General features: G+C 57.5%; 1 protein-coding gene across 1 annotated transcript; it reads left to right on the top strand.

Annotated features, from left to right (window-relative positions):
* The first annotated feature begins 15,136 nt into the window (after positions 1–15,136).
* LOC118710622 (zinc finger CCHC-type and RNA-binding motif-containing protein 1-like) lies at positions 15,137–16,036 on the top strand. The gene is given in 2 exon segments (XM_036423173.2): positions 15,137–15,682; positions 15,685–16,036. Coding segments are annotated over 2 exon segments (654 nt in total). The 5' UTR covers positions 15,137–15,271; the 3' UTR covers positions 15,928–16,036.
* Positions 16,037–16,732: the final 696 nt, after the last annotated feature.

Raw genomic sequence — 16,732 nt, 5'->3', positions numbered from 1 at the left:
GCCGGACGTGCGGCAGGGCTCCCTGTGAAGGGGCCGGTTGCTTCCACGTCTGGTCATCATGGGAAGCTGCCGTGAGCGTCCAGGTGCCGGGCTTTGTTTTTTAAACGTTTCTGTATTGACGTCAGAGAGGAAGGCAGAGAGAGAGAGAGACATCCATGACGAGAGAGAACCACTCGTCAGCTGCCTCCTGCACGCCCCCTACTGGGGATCGAGCCCACAACCCGGGCATGTGCCCTGACGGGAAACCGAACCGTGACCTCCTGGGTCATAGGTCAACATCCAACTACAGGGCCACGCCGGCTGCCATGTACAGGTTTTTCTGTAGACCTGACTTTTCAGCCTGTGAGTAAATACTAAGTGCAGGATGGCGGGCTTGAAGGGGAGGGTGGGTTTGACTTGTCTGAGGCGGCACAGCTTCTCCTGAGGGGGCTGCACCCCACAACACCCCCCCTGGTAAGGGGCTCCCGCTACCCCCTCCACCTCCACCCTGCCCTCGCCAGGCTGGGTGCTGCCACGCTCCAGGTTCTGTGGTCCTGACGGGTGTGACGTGGCCACGTGGCTGTGGGTTTGTGTTTCCCCGCAGACACACGATGGGGAGTGTCTGCTCACGCTGCTGTGCCACAAGGCCTCTCCTCCCCCTGCACCCCGAGCCCTGGGATGTCGGAGGCTGTTCCCGAGGGCAGATCCCGGGCTCCCCACGCGGTCTGAGTCTGGGCCCCGGGAGCCTGGCACAGCGGGGAGCGCTGCGTCTGCAGTGGGGTCACGTCCTCCCCAAGGAGAGGCTTTCCACGTGGCAGACAGGCCAGCACACCTTACACATCCAGGTACACGCAGCACAGGCTGGGCACGTGGAAACACGCACCTGAGATCAGCCGGCATGAGGGTCGGTTACTCCGTTCGCCTCGTGGGAAGACCTGATCCCGCACCCAGGGGAGCGCTGAGCCAGGACAGGGCTCCCGAGAGGGGATGCCCCCACCCCAACCACCGGGTGCCTCTGGCTGGGCATTAGGAGGAATGCTTTTCTCTGAAACGGTGCCTGGGGGTTTGGGAGCGAAACGTAGCAAAGAAAAGTGCGAAGAACCGGATCCCACCATGGTGGCCGCAGACTCCCTCCGACTCCCACCACACATTTGGCTAGACAAGCCTGGTTGCTGGGCAGGCGGTAAATTTAGACGCAGAGGCATTCCACTCGCTGGGCCTGCGCCCAGAACCACGCCGGCCCGCGGCACAGGGGTCAGCATGGAGGCCGAGGTCCCGGGCCCGGCCCGGCCTCCTTCCTCACCGGCGCACGCAGACAATGACCGGCCTGGACCGGGCCCAGCGGGCCCTTGTTCGCCGCTTCCTGCCCCCTCCGCGGCACAAACAGCTATTCTGGGCTTGGGCTGCTCTCCAAGCTGGCTCCATGGCGGTAAACAAGTTTTTCTGGGGGAGTGAAACGTGAACCGGGCCCCTGGCAAAGTGCGTTAGAAAGATTATGTGCAGCCAAAACCGATTTGGCTCAGTGGATAAAGCGTCGGCCTGAGGACTGAAGGGTCCCAGGTTTGATTCCGGGCAAGGGCATGTATCTTGGTTGCGGGCACATCCCCAGTAGGGGGTGTGCAGGAGGCAGCTGATCTGTGATTCTCTCTCATCGATGTTTCTAACTCTCCATCCCTTTCTCTTCCTCTCTGTAAAAAAAATCAATAAAATATTAGAAAAAAAAAGAAAGATTATGTGCAGAAGCGATTGGGTGGTGCGGGAGAGGCGTGCGGTCATGGAAACGCTCTCTGCCGCCCTGTAAGCTTGGCACAGAGAGCCCGGGTCCCGCCACTCCTGAGCGGTTCCCAGAGTCCAGGGCTTCCTTCTGGGGCCTGGCGGCAACGGCCATCTTTCTGAGGATAAAAACGGAAAGTGGAAAGTTCAGGGAATTAATTAGCCGCTCGGCTTTCTTTGCTGAGAACCTCAGCAGAACGAGCAGAGGGAAGCCAGGGATGGGGCACGGCTCCCCTGTCCCCCGTAAATCTGCCTGGTGCGGCCGGATCTGGGCTGGGACACGATTCCCACGAGAACACGGAGTTCTGCACAAGCTCGCTCCCCATGGGAACGGCGGTCGCAGGGCCTGGGTCAGCTGCGGTTTATTTATTGGAATTCTCTCAGTCGATGGATCACGGCCGCTGACGGTGGCAGCTGCCCCCAGGACAAAGGAAAGCACAGAGAGGCACGTTAGGGCCTGAACCAGAACCAGAACCAGAACCAGAACCGCAGCTGTTCTTCGTCTTTTCCTGAAGGAAGCTCTTTGCCCACTGTTCCTGAGAGACTTCCCCGGGGCAGCCAGCTGCGTGCGGGGAACATGCAGGCCGCACGCCCTGCCAGGCCTGGGCCACGCAGGGTGCATGTGGACGGCCCAGAGCGGCCACCTGAGCACCCCCCACCCCCAGGCTGAGGCTGAAAAGGGTGAAGATGGAGCCTCCAATGGGAGGCCGGGCGCCTGTCTGATGAGGGACGAGAGCGCCACCTGCTGACGCCCGGGCAGGAAGCCCGGAGCACCTTGGCCATGGCAGCTTTGAGGCAGCATCCAAAGGGATTAGGGAGACCACATTAGCCTAAACTCTGAAGACTAGAAGCCCCTCGCCGAAGTCCCCCCAGACTCGCTCCCCCCCAGAACCCCCGCGAGGCAGAGCCCTCGAGTGCTTTCACGAAAGGCAGGCAGCAAGGCCTTGCCCCTGAGGGCTGGCTGTCATGGTGACCTGGGCTCTACCCAGGACCCGCTGTTTGCAGCAGGGATCACGGATTAAGTGGGGGAGGAAGGGAACAGGCCGTGCATTTTGAACCTGAGTTGGGGTGGAGCCAGCCTAGCTCTAGGCGGGGGCTGTCAGACACCAAGGGCAGAATCCAGAGGCTGCTGCGACGTCCCCACCTCCTGGCTGCTGGGAAAGTATTGACCCCTACATTCCTTTTATTCTGAATATGTTTTTATTGATTTTTAGAGAGAGAGGAAGAGGGAGGGAGGGAGAGAGAGACAGAAACAGTGATGGGAGAGAATCATTGCTCGGCCTCCTGCACACCCCCCCCCTCCCAGGAGTCAAGGCCACATCCCTGAGCCCCACCAGCCGGCTAAAACGCTCCATCTTTTAAAGTGAGTTCAAGACAGATTGTCCCGTGTGTGGGGTCGCCACAACACCCTTGGGCATCCTAGTGGCGGTGCTGGCCTGTTGGTGTTCTCCTGATTGCAAAGAATGAAAATGGACACCCGAAGAGCAAATACCCATGGTGCTCCTTCTGCTCCGGCCCTCCCCTCCTCCTCCCCCATTCCCCCACCCCGTGCCGATGGGTAAACACCGCAGAGCTCACCCCCCCCCCCCCCCCCCGCCCCGTGGGCTGGAAGCCTGCCCACCGCAGGTTCCAGCTGGGAGGCTCAGACCCATTTATAATGGAAACGCTGGCAGCCAGCGGGAACCATGGCCCCGCCACACGCATGTTCCTGTGTGGTCGGTCATGGGTTTTTCCATCCTAGTTTTCCACGGAGAGTCCTCTGGGGAGTTCACTGAGCCGGCGTCGCGGTGTGCCTGCCCGGGGCTTCGGGCTGAGGGGGCTGTGGCTCTGAGGGCCAGACGGACTGACAGACGGGCGGGTGGGGAAGGGGGCGTGCTCAGGAGCACCTCGTCTCCCAGGTTTGTAACCTTGGAACGTGCCCTGCCCGCTGTCTCGGCGGCTGCATGCAGGAAAGACGTGTGTGCTGCGCACAGGTCTTGGGGCAACAGCCACCCCTGGGGCCTGGGACCCTGGTTTGGGCCCGAACCACTCTCCCCCATCCTCCCTCCGCCGGGGAGATGGCCGTCGGCCACTGGGAATGCTGTGGGGAGTGGAATCCAATCGATGTTGTTATTTTTATGGAGATTGTTCCAGATGTCCCCATTCCCTCCTGCTCCCCCCCCCCCCCCCCCCCCAATCTGGGTCCGTGCCTCTGCACACGGGCGTAAACGCTTTTGGTAATCTCCATCCCCCCACTCCCACCCCCACCCCCGGCCTGTCCTTTCTGCATTCATCCTCTGCTCCCCTTTGTCGGTCAGTTTATTTGGTTCACTAGCTTCTGCACCTGAGTGAGGTCGTGTCTGTCTGTCTGTCTGTCTGTCTGTCTATTTAAAGACACAACCGGACCTGAAAGGAAATCCTTGTTTGGTGCGGAAAGACGGCCATCAGCGTTCCGTGGAGAAGGGACCCTTGGACTCGGGAAAAGGTACCCTCCTCCCTGCCTGGCCTGGCTCAGTAGCCGCCCCTCGAAGCCAAGCCAGCCGTCCCGATGGGGCAGGCTGGGGCAGTGTGAGCGATGGGGCAGGTGTGGCCTAGTGCCTCCAGAGGCCGTCCAGGCCCCTCTAAGCCTGTTCCCCAGCAACCCCTCTCTGTCAGCGCCCGCTCTCTGCTTTGCTGGCAGCAGAGAGGGTGTATCTCGAAGGGACTGGGAGGCTGACCTGGGGAGTTGGTCCCCTCTGGTCCCCATGTGCCTCCTGCTGAAAGCACTCCCTCTCTGGGCCTCCCCTCTGGCTGGTGCTGCTGGGTAGTGCCCACGGGCCACCCTGCCGGCCAGGCCTTGCAGAGAGGTGCCCTGGCTGAGGGAACAAGGTGGGAACTGCAGACCCCGCAGGGGGAAGGGCCCCTTCCCTGCGTCCTTTGTAGGGGAGGGAGGAGCAGGTGGGGAGACCCCAATGAAACCCAGAAACGCAGCCAGGCAGGCAGGGAGATGCAGACCCAGGGAAGTGCCCTGGGCCAGCTGCCTGGAGCGACCCACAGGAGGCCAGGAGAGCCGCACACACTGTGCTGATTGTGGAGGCGGCAGGGCAGGGAGGAGCACAGACCTGCTGCTCTGCCAGCTGATGGTCCCGGGCTGACTCTGCTGTGTCCGGAGCAGGGAGGGACCTGGGGTGGGGGGTGCTGAGGGCCGACGCTCTGACCCCTGACCCGCCTGGCCAGCCTGAGGAGCCTTTAGAAGCCCAGGCTGGTCTGCTGCCCCTGAACAGCAAGACCCTGCTGCTCGGACTCTCGTCGGTGGCGCTGAGCGCTCTGCACCTGCTTCTGAACGAGGGGTGATGGCTGGCCTGTTGGAGGGCGGGCAGGCCGGTGTGACAGAACCAGCAGCTCCCATGGCCCCCCCACCGGGACACGCAGGCCTTGTATCGGGGCGGCCCTGCCGGGACTGGATTGTGCCCGGAGCTCCACAGCACAGCTCTCACCCTGGCATGACGGTGTTCGGAGGGCGGCTCCGGGAAGTGGTTCCATCTGGCTGAGTCACACGTGTGGGTCACAGGATGGGATTAGCACCCGTTAAGCTGAGACCCCATGCCTGGCCGGTGTGGCTCAGCTGACAGGAGCTTCATCCCACACAGCAAAGGGTCATGGGCTTGATCCCCCGTCAGGGTACAGTCAGGAATGCAGGTTCGGTCCCTGGTTGGGTCACGTGCAGAAGGCAGCCGATCGATATTTCTCTCACACATCCATGTTTCTCTCCCTGTCCTCTCTCTCTCAAATCAGTAAGCGTGTCCTTGGGTGAGAATCGAGGAAAACGAGAGACACGGAGTGCTCCGTTCCTGTCTCCATCCCGGGAGGACATGGAGAAGGAGCCTCCCTGGAGCCAAACAGCTGGCCCACGGTCCTGGCTCCGCCTCCAGCCGTGAGAAACCAATGCCACTGTCTCGCCCATCTTTTTCTTCTGTGATGGCGCCCGACATCGTGAGGAAAGTTCTGTGCAGGCACAGTGCCGGGCTCAGCTCAACTTTCAGACCTTGGTGTCCATGTACCCACGGACCCCAGGCCGCAGTACAATAGGGTCTCTGCCCTTCGGGCACACGGAGGGCCGAGAGCATCGTGCCCGTGAGATGAGCTGTCAGAGAAGACAGCAGCACAGGATCTCACTCACGTGGACTCGAATGCACAACACAAACTGAAGAACAAATAGGTCCAGAGACAGGGGCACTGGGAACAGTGGGCTAATCGCAGAGGGAAGGCGGAGAAGGTGCCAGGCCGTGGTCGCCAACAGCAGGTGGGGAGGCCTGGGGGGCTGGGGAAAGGGCAGCTAGAAGGGGCGCATGGGGGCGGGACCTCTGTAACACTTCCCATAATAAAGATCAGGGAGATTGGCAGCCCTTCCAGCCTCGGAGGCTCGTTCATGTTGAGGAAGAGGGCACCAGGGGGCAGAGAGCTTGGGGTACATGCTCGGGGGGGAACTGGGAGTGAGGAAGGCCCCGGGAGGCGGTGGTGAGTGGAGCCGGAGGACGAGGGGGGGTGCAGGTCTGTAGGCATCAGGGAGAGAGCGGGGTTCCAGCTGGGGAGGGGGAGGGCAGGAGCCGTGTCCCACGTGGCTCACAAGAGGCGCCAGGAGGGTGGTTCTGCCGCAAACTCTCCTCCTGTTCCCCGGCCCTCGCAGCAGAGGCTCTCGGCCCTGCTGCCGCTGCCGTTGTGGCAATACCACGCAACATGCAACACAACGCAGCACCACACCACGTAACACCACACCACGCCACACAACACAGCACAAAACATCACACCACACCACACACAACCCAATTAGCTGGCGTTAGCATTTGCACCTGCTCATAGCCTGTGAGCTGGCATGTTACTCCATACGACCAGGTAGGAGGAGGGGAGGGGGGGGGCTGGGTATCGTCCCTGAACACAGAGGGGTTTGGAAAAGGTCACAGGGTCCCAGCCCCTCCCGTGAGTGTGTGCGCGTGTGCGTGCGCATGTGTGTGTGGTGTGTTCGTGTGCATGTATGTGTGGTATGTGTGCATGTGTGGGTGCGTGTGGTGTATGTGTGTGTGTTGTGTGCGTGTGTGTGTGTGGTGTGTGTGTGTGCACGTGTGTGTGGACTTTCTCCCACTCGGCAGGTCAGGATGGGGGTCCTCAGGGAGGGACTTGCAGAAATGAAGGGAGCACTGACCGGCTCTCCAGGGAGGAGTTGGGAAGGGGGCGCACAAGGGAGGGGGCCTTCATTCCTTCTCGTGACAAGCGTCCTCAGAGGATCGTCCCCGGAGGCCAGCCTCGTGGAAGATGAGGGGATGGCACAGAGGCCCAGGAGCTGGAGTGTCCTCGGCTCTGACGTGGGAGGAGGGCGTCTCAGAGTGACAGCTGCCTCCTCCGGGAGTCCGTGGCCAGCGTTCATTTCTCATCCTCCTCCCGGAAGGGCAGGATCCTACCTCCATCCTGTAAAGGAATGCGGTTAGGACATTTCCTTAGTCCGGCCTGCCGGCGTGGCTCAGGGCTGAGCATTGACCTATGAACCAGGAGGTCACGGGTTGATTCCTGGTCAAGACTCCATGCCCAGTAGGGGGCGTGCAGGAGGCAGCCAGCTGATGTTTCTCTCTCCTCGATGCTTCTATCTCTCTCCCTTCCTCTCTCTCTAAAAACCAACAAGGACATATTTAAAATGAAAGAATGCTTCCTGAGAAGGAGCAATGCCAGTCGCTCTCCAGGAGATGCCAGCTGTCACAAGACCCAGGAGAAACCAGGACTGCGTGTCCCCTGGGCTCCCCAGAAGCCCCCCAAAACACACACACTCGGGGACCTGCGGTTCACGTCAGGAGCAGGCCACCCGAGGGAGCCTCGTCCACCTCCCGCTGCGCTGGTGTCTCCTGCGCCGAGTGCCCACAGCGGACCCCAGACCGCTCTGCCCTCTCCTCTTCTTCCTGCTCCCAGGAGGCAGGTGTCGGAAGTGGGATCTCTCCTTTCCTGGCACCCAGGCACCAGCTTGACTTCCCGCCTGTGGCTCCTCCCACCGTGATGGGGTTGCAGGGAGAAGCCGGTCTCGGTCTGAGCCTCCCCACCCAGCTGCACCCTGGACCTGGATCTGGGCCTCCCCACCCCGCTGTGCCCTGGGCCTGGGGTCTGGGCCTCCCCATCCCGCTGTGCCCTGGGCCTGGATCTGGGCCTCCCCACCCCGCTGTGCCCTGGGCCTGGGGTCTGGGTCTCCCCACCCCGCTGACCCTCTGGGCCTGGATCTGGGCCTCCCCACCCCGCTGTGCCCTGGGCCTGGATCTGGGCCTCCCTACCCCGCTGTGCCCTGGGCCTGGGGTCTGGGTCTCCCCACCCCGCTGTGCCCTGGGCCTGGATCTGGGCCTCCCCACCCCGCTGTGCCCTGGGCCTGGATCTGGGTCTCCCCACCCCGCTGTGCCCTGGGCCTGGGGTCTGGGTCTCCCCACCCCGCTGACCCTCTGGGCCTGGGATCTGAGCCTCCCCACCCCGCTGTGCCCTGGGCCTGGGGTCTGGGCCTCCCCACCCCGCTGTGCCCTGGGCCTGGGGTTGAGGGACAGGGCTCTGTGGCCGGCTGAGAGGAGACAGACGCCGACTGCCTTTCCCAGGGTCTGCGGAGCTGCCCCGCCTTCTGGGTCCGAGGAGGGCCCCCTTCCACCGAGGCACTGAAGCCCCCGGGCTCCCCTCGCTGCTCACTTGCCCCTCTTCCTCGCACCCTGGACACGGCCCCCACCCCTCCCTGGCGGATGGCTTCTGGGCTTTGCCATTGCTGTCATTGCTGAAAGAGACGTAACTCGAGGTTTGCAAGGGGTCCCCTCAGCACTCAGCACCTTCCCCTGAGGATGGGACTCCCGGGGTGGCTCAGCTCCACCCAGGGGAGCAAACGGCGAGCTGGTCTCCTCTACGGCCCCGTGGATCTTGGACACATTCGCTGTTTTCAGGGCGAGCTTCACCGGCAGCCAGTGGTGGGACTGGGGCAGGTGCCCCCTCACCCCAGCCCCTTGGCTTTCCAGCCCAGGATCTGGGGGCCCCTCTGCAGGCTGGGGGATTGCCCAGGCTTGTGAGCTCAGTACCATCCTCAGGGCATGCGCCTGGGGCATGTGCCTGGGCTCTGGGGCCTCCCTCTGCTTGAGCAGGGGCCAGGGGAGAGGTCTCTTCCTCTGCTGCATGACCCCGCAGTGCCACCCAACTCCCCACGACATCCTTCCTGGTGCTGTGGACGTGGGGCCAGGAGGCCCCGCCTGGGGAAGAAGGAGAGAGGGACATGGGGCTGTGTCCTGCCACATCCGCCTCCTCTGGGCTTGTGAAGTTCTGGGTTCTGGAGTTTTGAGTAAAAATTGATAATTTGGGATTCAAGATAGGACTGTCATTGGAGCATCTGGACTTCCTTCGTGGCTCCAGCTTCCATAAGCTGCCAATGTTTCTAAACTTAAAAATGAAGCGACAATGTTTAAGTCCCAACTTCTGGAGGGTGGCTCAATTGAGTACTCTAGATGTGTGCGTGTGCGTGCGTGCATGCTGTATATAGCAATGTTTGGTAGAAATGCTAACTTTACCTTCAAATGCCTGGATCAGATCCTCAGATCTCAGCTACCAGCAGGGTGGATGGGTCCCAGGCTGGGTGGGAGGGGAAGGACTAATGTCAACAACAAGCAGAGGTCAGACAGCCCTCGAACCCCGACCCAGGAGTTTCCATGAGCAGCACTTCCTCCGTGCACAAACATCTTAATCACATTGTTGTCGGGTAAAGTATTTTGATCAGAAGTGTTGACGGGGCAGTAACTCCTCTCCCAGTGTGTTCCAGCAGCCTCCCACGCTATTTCCAGTTTCCTGTTGGCCTGGACCGCGTGCCCGGGCTCAGGGCACACTCTGTAAACAGCATGAAGCCTGAAGTTGCTCCTGGAGCTTTGAGGGGCCAGGAGGGGCCGGGGGAGGGGGGTGGTTGTGTGGGGAGCGGGCAGCCAGCCAGACTCTGAGGCTTCTCTCCCAGAACTGGGTCAGGGACGAGGGTGGGAAGTGACCAAGCCTCACACAGGGGTCCAGAGGCGATTCCTCCAGGATAGGGTTGGCTGGCAGCGGGCACGATCTCACCGTTCGTTCCTACCCCTTGTTCCAGAACCCAACCGCTGCAGACGGGGTTGCTGTCACCGTTGACGACAAGTACTCGGGCCAAGGAAGGATACAGGCCCTGACCACGCGGCTCTCAGTGTCCCTGAGGCCATGCCCCTCACTGGGTCTCGGTGGTGGCCCAGCTGGCATGCAGCAGGAGCTCAATAAATGTGTGTCAGGGAGCTCGTGACCAGAGGCAGTGCTGCTGATGTGCCTGTGCTTACAGTCCACAGGCCATCTTCCCACAAGGACGACCCTGACCTGTGGGGGCTGGGGCTCGGACAGCGCCAGCAGAGGGGCGGACGCTGGGGGGCTCTGAGCCCCTCCGGCCGTCTGAGCTGGTGCTGGCCCTCGGCCTGGCTCCTGCTCCCACCCCTCGGCCAGCGTGCTGAGGAAGACACTCTTTCGGCGGGAGGCTGGGCGGGGACACCTTTTAGGAGGGTGTTGGGCTTGTGTTTCTGAGTTGGAGGGAGCAAAAAGGGGAGGACGTTTCCCTCCCAGCCCTGGCCTTGCTCATAGACTCAGCGAGTTTCCCAAGACCCAGGCAGTCCAAGTAAAGCTCAAGCTTCCGGCCCACGCCTCTGGGAAGGACTGCTCCAGTGTGCCAGGAGCACCCAACCCCCAGGGGCACCCAACTCCTAGGAGCACCCAACCCCCAGGGGCACCCAACCCCCAGGGGCACCCAACCCCCCAGGAGCACCCAACCCCCAGGGGCACCCAACTCCCAGGAGCACCCAACCCCCAGGAGCACCCAACCCCCAGGGGCACCCAACCCTCAGGGGAACCCAACTCCCAGGGGCACCCAACCCCCAGGAGCACCCAACCCCCAGGGACACCCAACCCCCCAGGAGCACCCAACCCCCAGGGGCACCCAACTCCCAGGAGCACCCAACCCCCAGGGGCACCCAACCCCCAGGGGCACCCAACTCCCAGGGGCACCCTAGGTGAAGCCAAACCCCCAGGAGTACCCAACCCCCAGGGGAACCCAACTCCCAGGGGCACCCAACCCCCAGGAGCACCCAACCCCCCAAGAGCACCCAACCCTTGAGCCACAGGAAGGAACACAGCTGGGCATATGGGCAATCTCTCCATATTCTTTTCTCTTTCCCCCTTCTCTCCCCCTCTTTTTTTTTTTTAAAAATATTTTTATTGATTTCAGAGAGGAAGGGAGAGGGAAAGAGAGACATAGAAACATTAATGATGCAAGAGAATCATTGATTGGCTGCCTCCTGCACGCCCCTGCTGGGGATTAGGGATCAAGCCTGCAACCTGGGCATGTGCCCCTGACTGTAATCGAACCTGGGACCCTTCAGTGTGCAGGCGGACACTCTATCCACCGAGCCACACCAGCCAGGGCCCTCTCTCCCTTTCTTAAACCTGTGTACCATCTTGAAAGCGTCGGTCCCCTCTTTACTGCTGGGGGAAGGGAGAGAATGAGAGGCCCAGTGGGCCTTGGCAATCAGGAATCCCGCAGGCTGCCCCCCTCCCCACCTGTGCCCCGGCAGGAAGTGGTGGCCAGCAGCAGCAGGGCACTGTTCTCTAGGACCAGGACCAGGACCAGGACCAGGACCAGAACCAGGACCAGGACCAGGACCAGGACCAGGACCAGGACCAGGACCAGGACCAGGACCAGGACCAGGACCAGGACAGGACCAGGACCAGGACCAGGACCAGAACCAGGACCAGGACCAGGACCAGGACCAGGACCAGGACCAGGACCTAGGGGACAAAAGCCAGGTCAGCTCCGTGTCAGGAGCAAGTAGCCAAACCCTTCTGCAGGGCTTCCTTCCGTGTGGGAGGCTTGGTGTGTGTGGGGCTCCTGTTGACCCAGCCCTGATGGAAACGGGGTCAAGGTCCTGGAAATGGGTTGGGGTCTGAGGGCTTCCCTGCAGAGAGGCTTGCCCCTGACTTCAGTGCAGCTCATTGCAGTATCTGCAGCACCCTGACCCCAGAAAGCGGACGGACCAGCCCACAGGATGGGCGCCTGCAGGTGAGTGGGACGAGGCTGAGATAGGCTCATCTCCCTCTGTATGTATTCCACACGCTGTGTCCGCTGTGTGCACGTGTTAGCTTTGCTCACCGCCCCAGTCAATTCCAGCGAGCCAGAGTCGCAACCTTTCAGAACGAACTTCACAACTTCCTTTAGCATTTGCCTCTTTAAAGGTAGATTTGGTCTATGGCCACGAGGGGGCAGCAGAGGCATTGGGCTCGCAGCAGAACCCAGAGCCTCCTTAGGCGACCCCATGTGGCAGGGGGTACAAAAGGGTTGTCCCTCCCTCCCAGCAGCTTATTAACTTTGCTTTCCAATTTTCAGATATAAAATTACATTTCTTAAAAGAATTTAACTAGACATAATCCAAAGGTGATCTATCAAAATGCTGTCCCCTCCCCCGCTCCCCCAGTCCCCTTCCCACCCCTTCCTGATCCCTCGGGTGCCTGGAATTTGGCTGAGTGCAGGCATGTCTGCCAAGCTTGGAGGAGCCTTGCTGGGCCCTGCTGTCAGTGGCTCCTGCAGGGAAGGGCGGGTGCAGCACCCAGCTGTCGAGGGCAGAGCCTTGTCCGCAGTCCCATCTGGAGACGCACTAGGTGACCTCACGGTGCAGGCAGCAGCGACAGGTGGCAGAGTGGGTAGAGCACTTCTATGAGGGGTGAGCCAACACCCCGAACCATACTGCCTGCTGGGCAGGGCTCCTTGTCCCTCCTGCGCCCTGTTGCTGCCCAGGGCACATTAACCCCTTTTAACTGGCTCAGAAACTGCTGTTTGTAAGGGGCTTTGTCAGTACGGGGTCCCCATGTGGCCATGGGGTTGCTTGGACCCTCTCCTTCTCTGTGACTTGCTCTCTCTGTTCCCTCTGCTGTTGGAGGGCCTTGGGAACAGGACACCTGTCACAGGTCTTGCATTCTGGGTTTGACCGATTGTGTCCCTGAGCTGTAGTTTTACTGATTCCTCTAGCATTCAGTATTTCCTGTAAAGTGTTAGACCTAGAGACTCGGTGAGTTTCAGGTTCAGCCAGAGGTTGGGCCAGACAATTTCCTGGGTGGTCCTGGGTGCCACCCACTACATCCCACAGGGGATGCACCCCAAGTGTGGATAAGCCTGGTCTCAGAGCTGGGCAGGGGCCAGCACTCACCCTCTATTATCCAATCCTTCCTATCCCCCTTCCCCAGGCTTTTCTCAGAAGGAAGGTTTGCTTTGTTTTTGTTAATCCTCACCAGAGGCTATTCTTCCATTGATTTTCTTTAGAGACAGTGTACAGGAGTAAGAGAGACAGATAGATAGACAGTCACACACACACACACACACACACACACACACACACAAATGAGAGAGAGAGAGAGAAGAGGAGAGGAGAGAGAGAGTGAGAGGAGAGAGTTGAGAGAGACATACAATTGGTTGCCTCCCCAACCCACCCACACCTGGGCCTGCTAACCCAGGAGCGTGTTGTCCTTGGCTGGGAATTGAACCCTTGATCTTTGGTGTGAGATCCAATGCTCACGAAAGGTGTTCAAGCCACCACTGAGCACTGTTTGGGATCTGTGATATCACTCAGGAGTTTTCAATCTCACATCCCCTGTTCCTCAGCTGGGCTGGTCTAGGAGAAAGAGGTGTCCTTCATGAACTATTATTTCCGGGGGAGGGGGGTGAGCACCTAGATGCTAAGAATGTTCCTTCCACTTCCTCACAAGACAGAGTGGTCCCCAGGATAGCTTAGCTTTTTAATTTTTCCCAACTGAAATTATTTTATTAAATTTCAGTTACAGTTTACATCCAATATTATTCTGTATTTGTGTCAGGTGTACAGTATAGTACTTAGACAAGCCTATTCTTTACCTTGTGTCCCTCATATTTCCAGCCCCTCCTGGCACTGTCCCTAAGACCTGGTATCTTTGCTGTGTTTAAACTGAGGAGGAGCAGGGGTGAGGGCAAACATTTGTAGGACAGTGGAAGTTCATTCTTGATTATGACCTAGAGATGCAGAGGGGGTCCTGGGGGAATTTGGTGGGCCCCAGCTGTGTTTATGGATGGGGAGGAGGCTGCCTGCAGTCTGATTGGTGCAGGAGGTGGTCCATTAGGGGCGGTGCATCAGGTGTGCTCTCAGGGACCGGAACAGATGGTGTGAGTGTGGGAGTGTCCACAGTTGTCCTGCAGGATCCAGACCTTAGACCTGGAGAGTGCAATGGAAGAGGAGGGGCTTATGTGTTTACTAGAGGTCCGGTGCATGAGATTTTGTGTGTGTGTGTGTGGTGTTGTCCCTCAGCCCAGCCTACACCCTCTCCAACTGGGACCCCTCAAATGATGTCCAACTGCTGGCTGGGAATCAGGCCTAAATGGACAGTCTGACATCTCTCTCACAATCCAGGATTGCTGGCTGCCAACTGCTCGTCTGCTTCCAGGCGTCTTCAAACTACGGCCTGCGGGCCACATGTGGCCTGCAGAGGAGTCTGATCCGTCCCGCCAGGTTTTTTGGGCAGTGAGTGCAGCCGAGGTGTTACAGTAGGAATTAGTAGTTCATATAGTCCGGCCCTCCAGCTCTCTGAGGGACCGTGATCTGGCCCCCACTTTAAAAAGTTTGAGGACCCCTGCAACCACTCCCCTGCCATCCTAATCAAAACATAACTGCCTCCCTGCCAGCAAGGTTGTCCCCAACTGCCTCCCTCCCCCGCTGGGAATTTTGTGTTAGCCATCAGTGACCACATGGGGGTGGCATGTTGTGCAAGGGTGTGAGGGACAATTTGCATATGACCTCTTTATTATATATGATTATTATTTAAAAAAATATTTTCAGAGAGGAAGGGAAAGAGATATGGAAACATCAATGATGAGAGAGAATCATTGATGGGCTGCCTCCTGCACGCCCCTCACTGAGGATCGAGGCCACAACCTGGGCAGGAGCCCTGACTGGCAATTAAACAGTGACCTCCTGCTTCATAGGTCAATGCTCAACCCATGTACCACGCTGGCCTGGCAGACATGGAGTGGTTTTATAGTCTGAGATATCACTCAGGAGTTTCTAATGCCACCTCCTCTGCTTCCTCCCTCACGTGGGATGTTCTAGAAGAAAGCTGTGCTCTTCATCAGCTTTGTTTACAGGGGTGGGGAATCTATTGATAGATGCTGAGAGCTTTTCTGCCATTTCCTCACAAGACAGAGTGGTCCCCAGTATAGCTTAGCTCTTTAATTTTTCCCAAATAAAATTATTTTATTAAAATTGTTTTCAGGCCGAGCGCCCGCCTCCGGGCCTGCGCCCGCCCGGGGCTCCGGTGAGCCGGGAAGAGGCTCTGCCTTCACCTGAGCCGCCTTCGTCCGAGGCGCCAGGTCCTTCCCAGTTCCCGCGATGCTGAGGCCGCTGCGAGGGGCCGGGAGTCGTCGGGGATAAGCCCCCGCCCCCGGAGCCGAGGGCTCGCGCTCTGCGGACCGGCAGGGCCCGCCCCACGGGAAGAAATGAGTGGTGGATTGGCCCCAAGTAAAAGTACAGTGTATGTATCCAACTTGCCCTTTTCCCTGACCAACAATGACTTATACCGGATATTTTCCAAGTATGGCAAAGTTGTAAAGGTTACTATGATGAAAGATAAAGATACCAGGAAGAGTAAAGGTGTTGCATTTATTTTGTTTCTGGATAAAGACTCTGCACAAAATTGTACCAGGGCAATAAACAACAAACAGTTATTTGGTAGAGTGATAAAAGCAAGCATTGCTATTGACAATGGAAGAGCAGCTGAGTTCATCCGAAGACGAAACTACTTTGATAAATCTAAGTGTTATGAATGTGGGGAAAGTGGACACTTAAGTTATGCCTGTCCTAAAAATATGCTTGGAGAACGTGAACCTCCAAAGAAGAAAGAGAAAAAGAAAAAAAAAAGAAAATTCCTGAACCAGAAGAAGAAATTGAAGAAGTACAAGAAAGTGAAGATGAAGGAGAAGATCCTGCTCTTGACAGCCTCAGTCAGGCCATAGCTTTCCAGCAAGCCAGAATTGAAGAAGAACAAAGAAAGTGGAAACCCAGTTCAGAGAGTCCCTCAACCTCTGATGATTCAAGACGCCCAAGGATAAAGAAAAGCGCATATTTCAGTGATGAAGAAGAACTTAGCGATTAAAATTATATTTATTATGTAAATATTAAAAAAATGTTTTTAATCTTAGAGTACCAAGTTCAATTGGGACTAAAGATTGTTTTTTAGAATTTGACCATACAAATACTTAATGCCAAATAATTTTTTACTATGAAATAGTTTACCCTGGTCAGACAGCTGGGTTGGTTAGAGCATCATCCCAATACACCAAAGTTGTGGGTTCAGTCCCCAATCAGTGCTGAACCCACAATATATGCATAAAAAAAGTGGAACAATAGTCTGGCTGGCATGGCTCTGGTTGAGCATTGACCTAGGAATCAAGGAGATCAGGACACATGCCCAGAATATGGGCTCAGTCCCCAGTGTGAGGCTTGCAAGAGGCAGCCAATCAATTCTCCCTCATCATTGATATTTCTATCTCTGTTTCTCTTTCTCTAAAATCAATAAATATTTTTTAAATTACTATAAAATAGATATTGAAAAGAAATTTTAAAGTATCATGCTTCTGTCTTGCCTGAGCAAAATATTAATAATAAAGATTTGTTAATCATTAATCTTGAAAATAATATATTTGAAAAAAGAACAATATATAATAATGCTATTGTCATCCGAAGAAATAAGGTATATATTAAAAAGATTTGTCTGAGGGTTCATTAAAAATAGTTATTAGTCTTGATTAGTTTATATGAGGACTTTTAAAATAAATTTCACCAGCAAGGAAAAAACCTTCATAAAGATTGGAAAAAGTTGAATGATTTATTGTTATTAAATATTTAAATTTTTTTTCAAGAAAAAAAAATAAGTAAAATTGTTTTCAGTTAGTTTACAT

Source organism: Pipistrellus kuhlii, unplaced genomic scaffold (assembly GCF_014108245.1).
Source record: "Pipistrellus kuhlii isolate mPipKuh1 unplaced genomic scaffold, mPipKuh1.p scaffold_m20_p_78, whole genome shotgun sequence".
Taxonomy (NCBI): domain Eukaryota; kingdom Metazoa; phylum Chordata; class Mammalia; order Chiroptera; family Vespertilionidae; genus Pipistrellus; species Pipistrellus kuhlii.
This window is presented reverse-complemented; position numbering and strand designations above follow the sequence as displayed.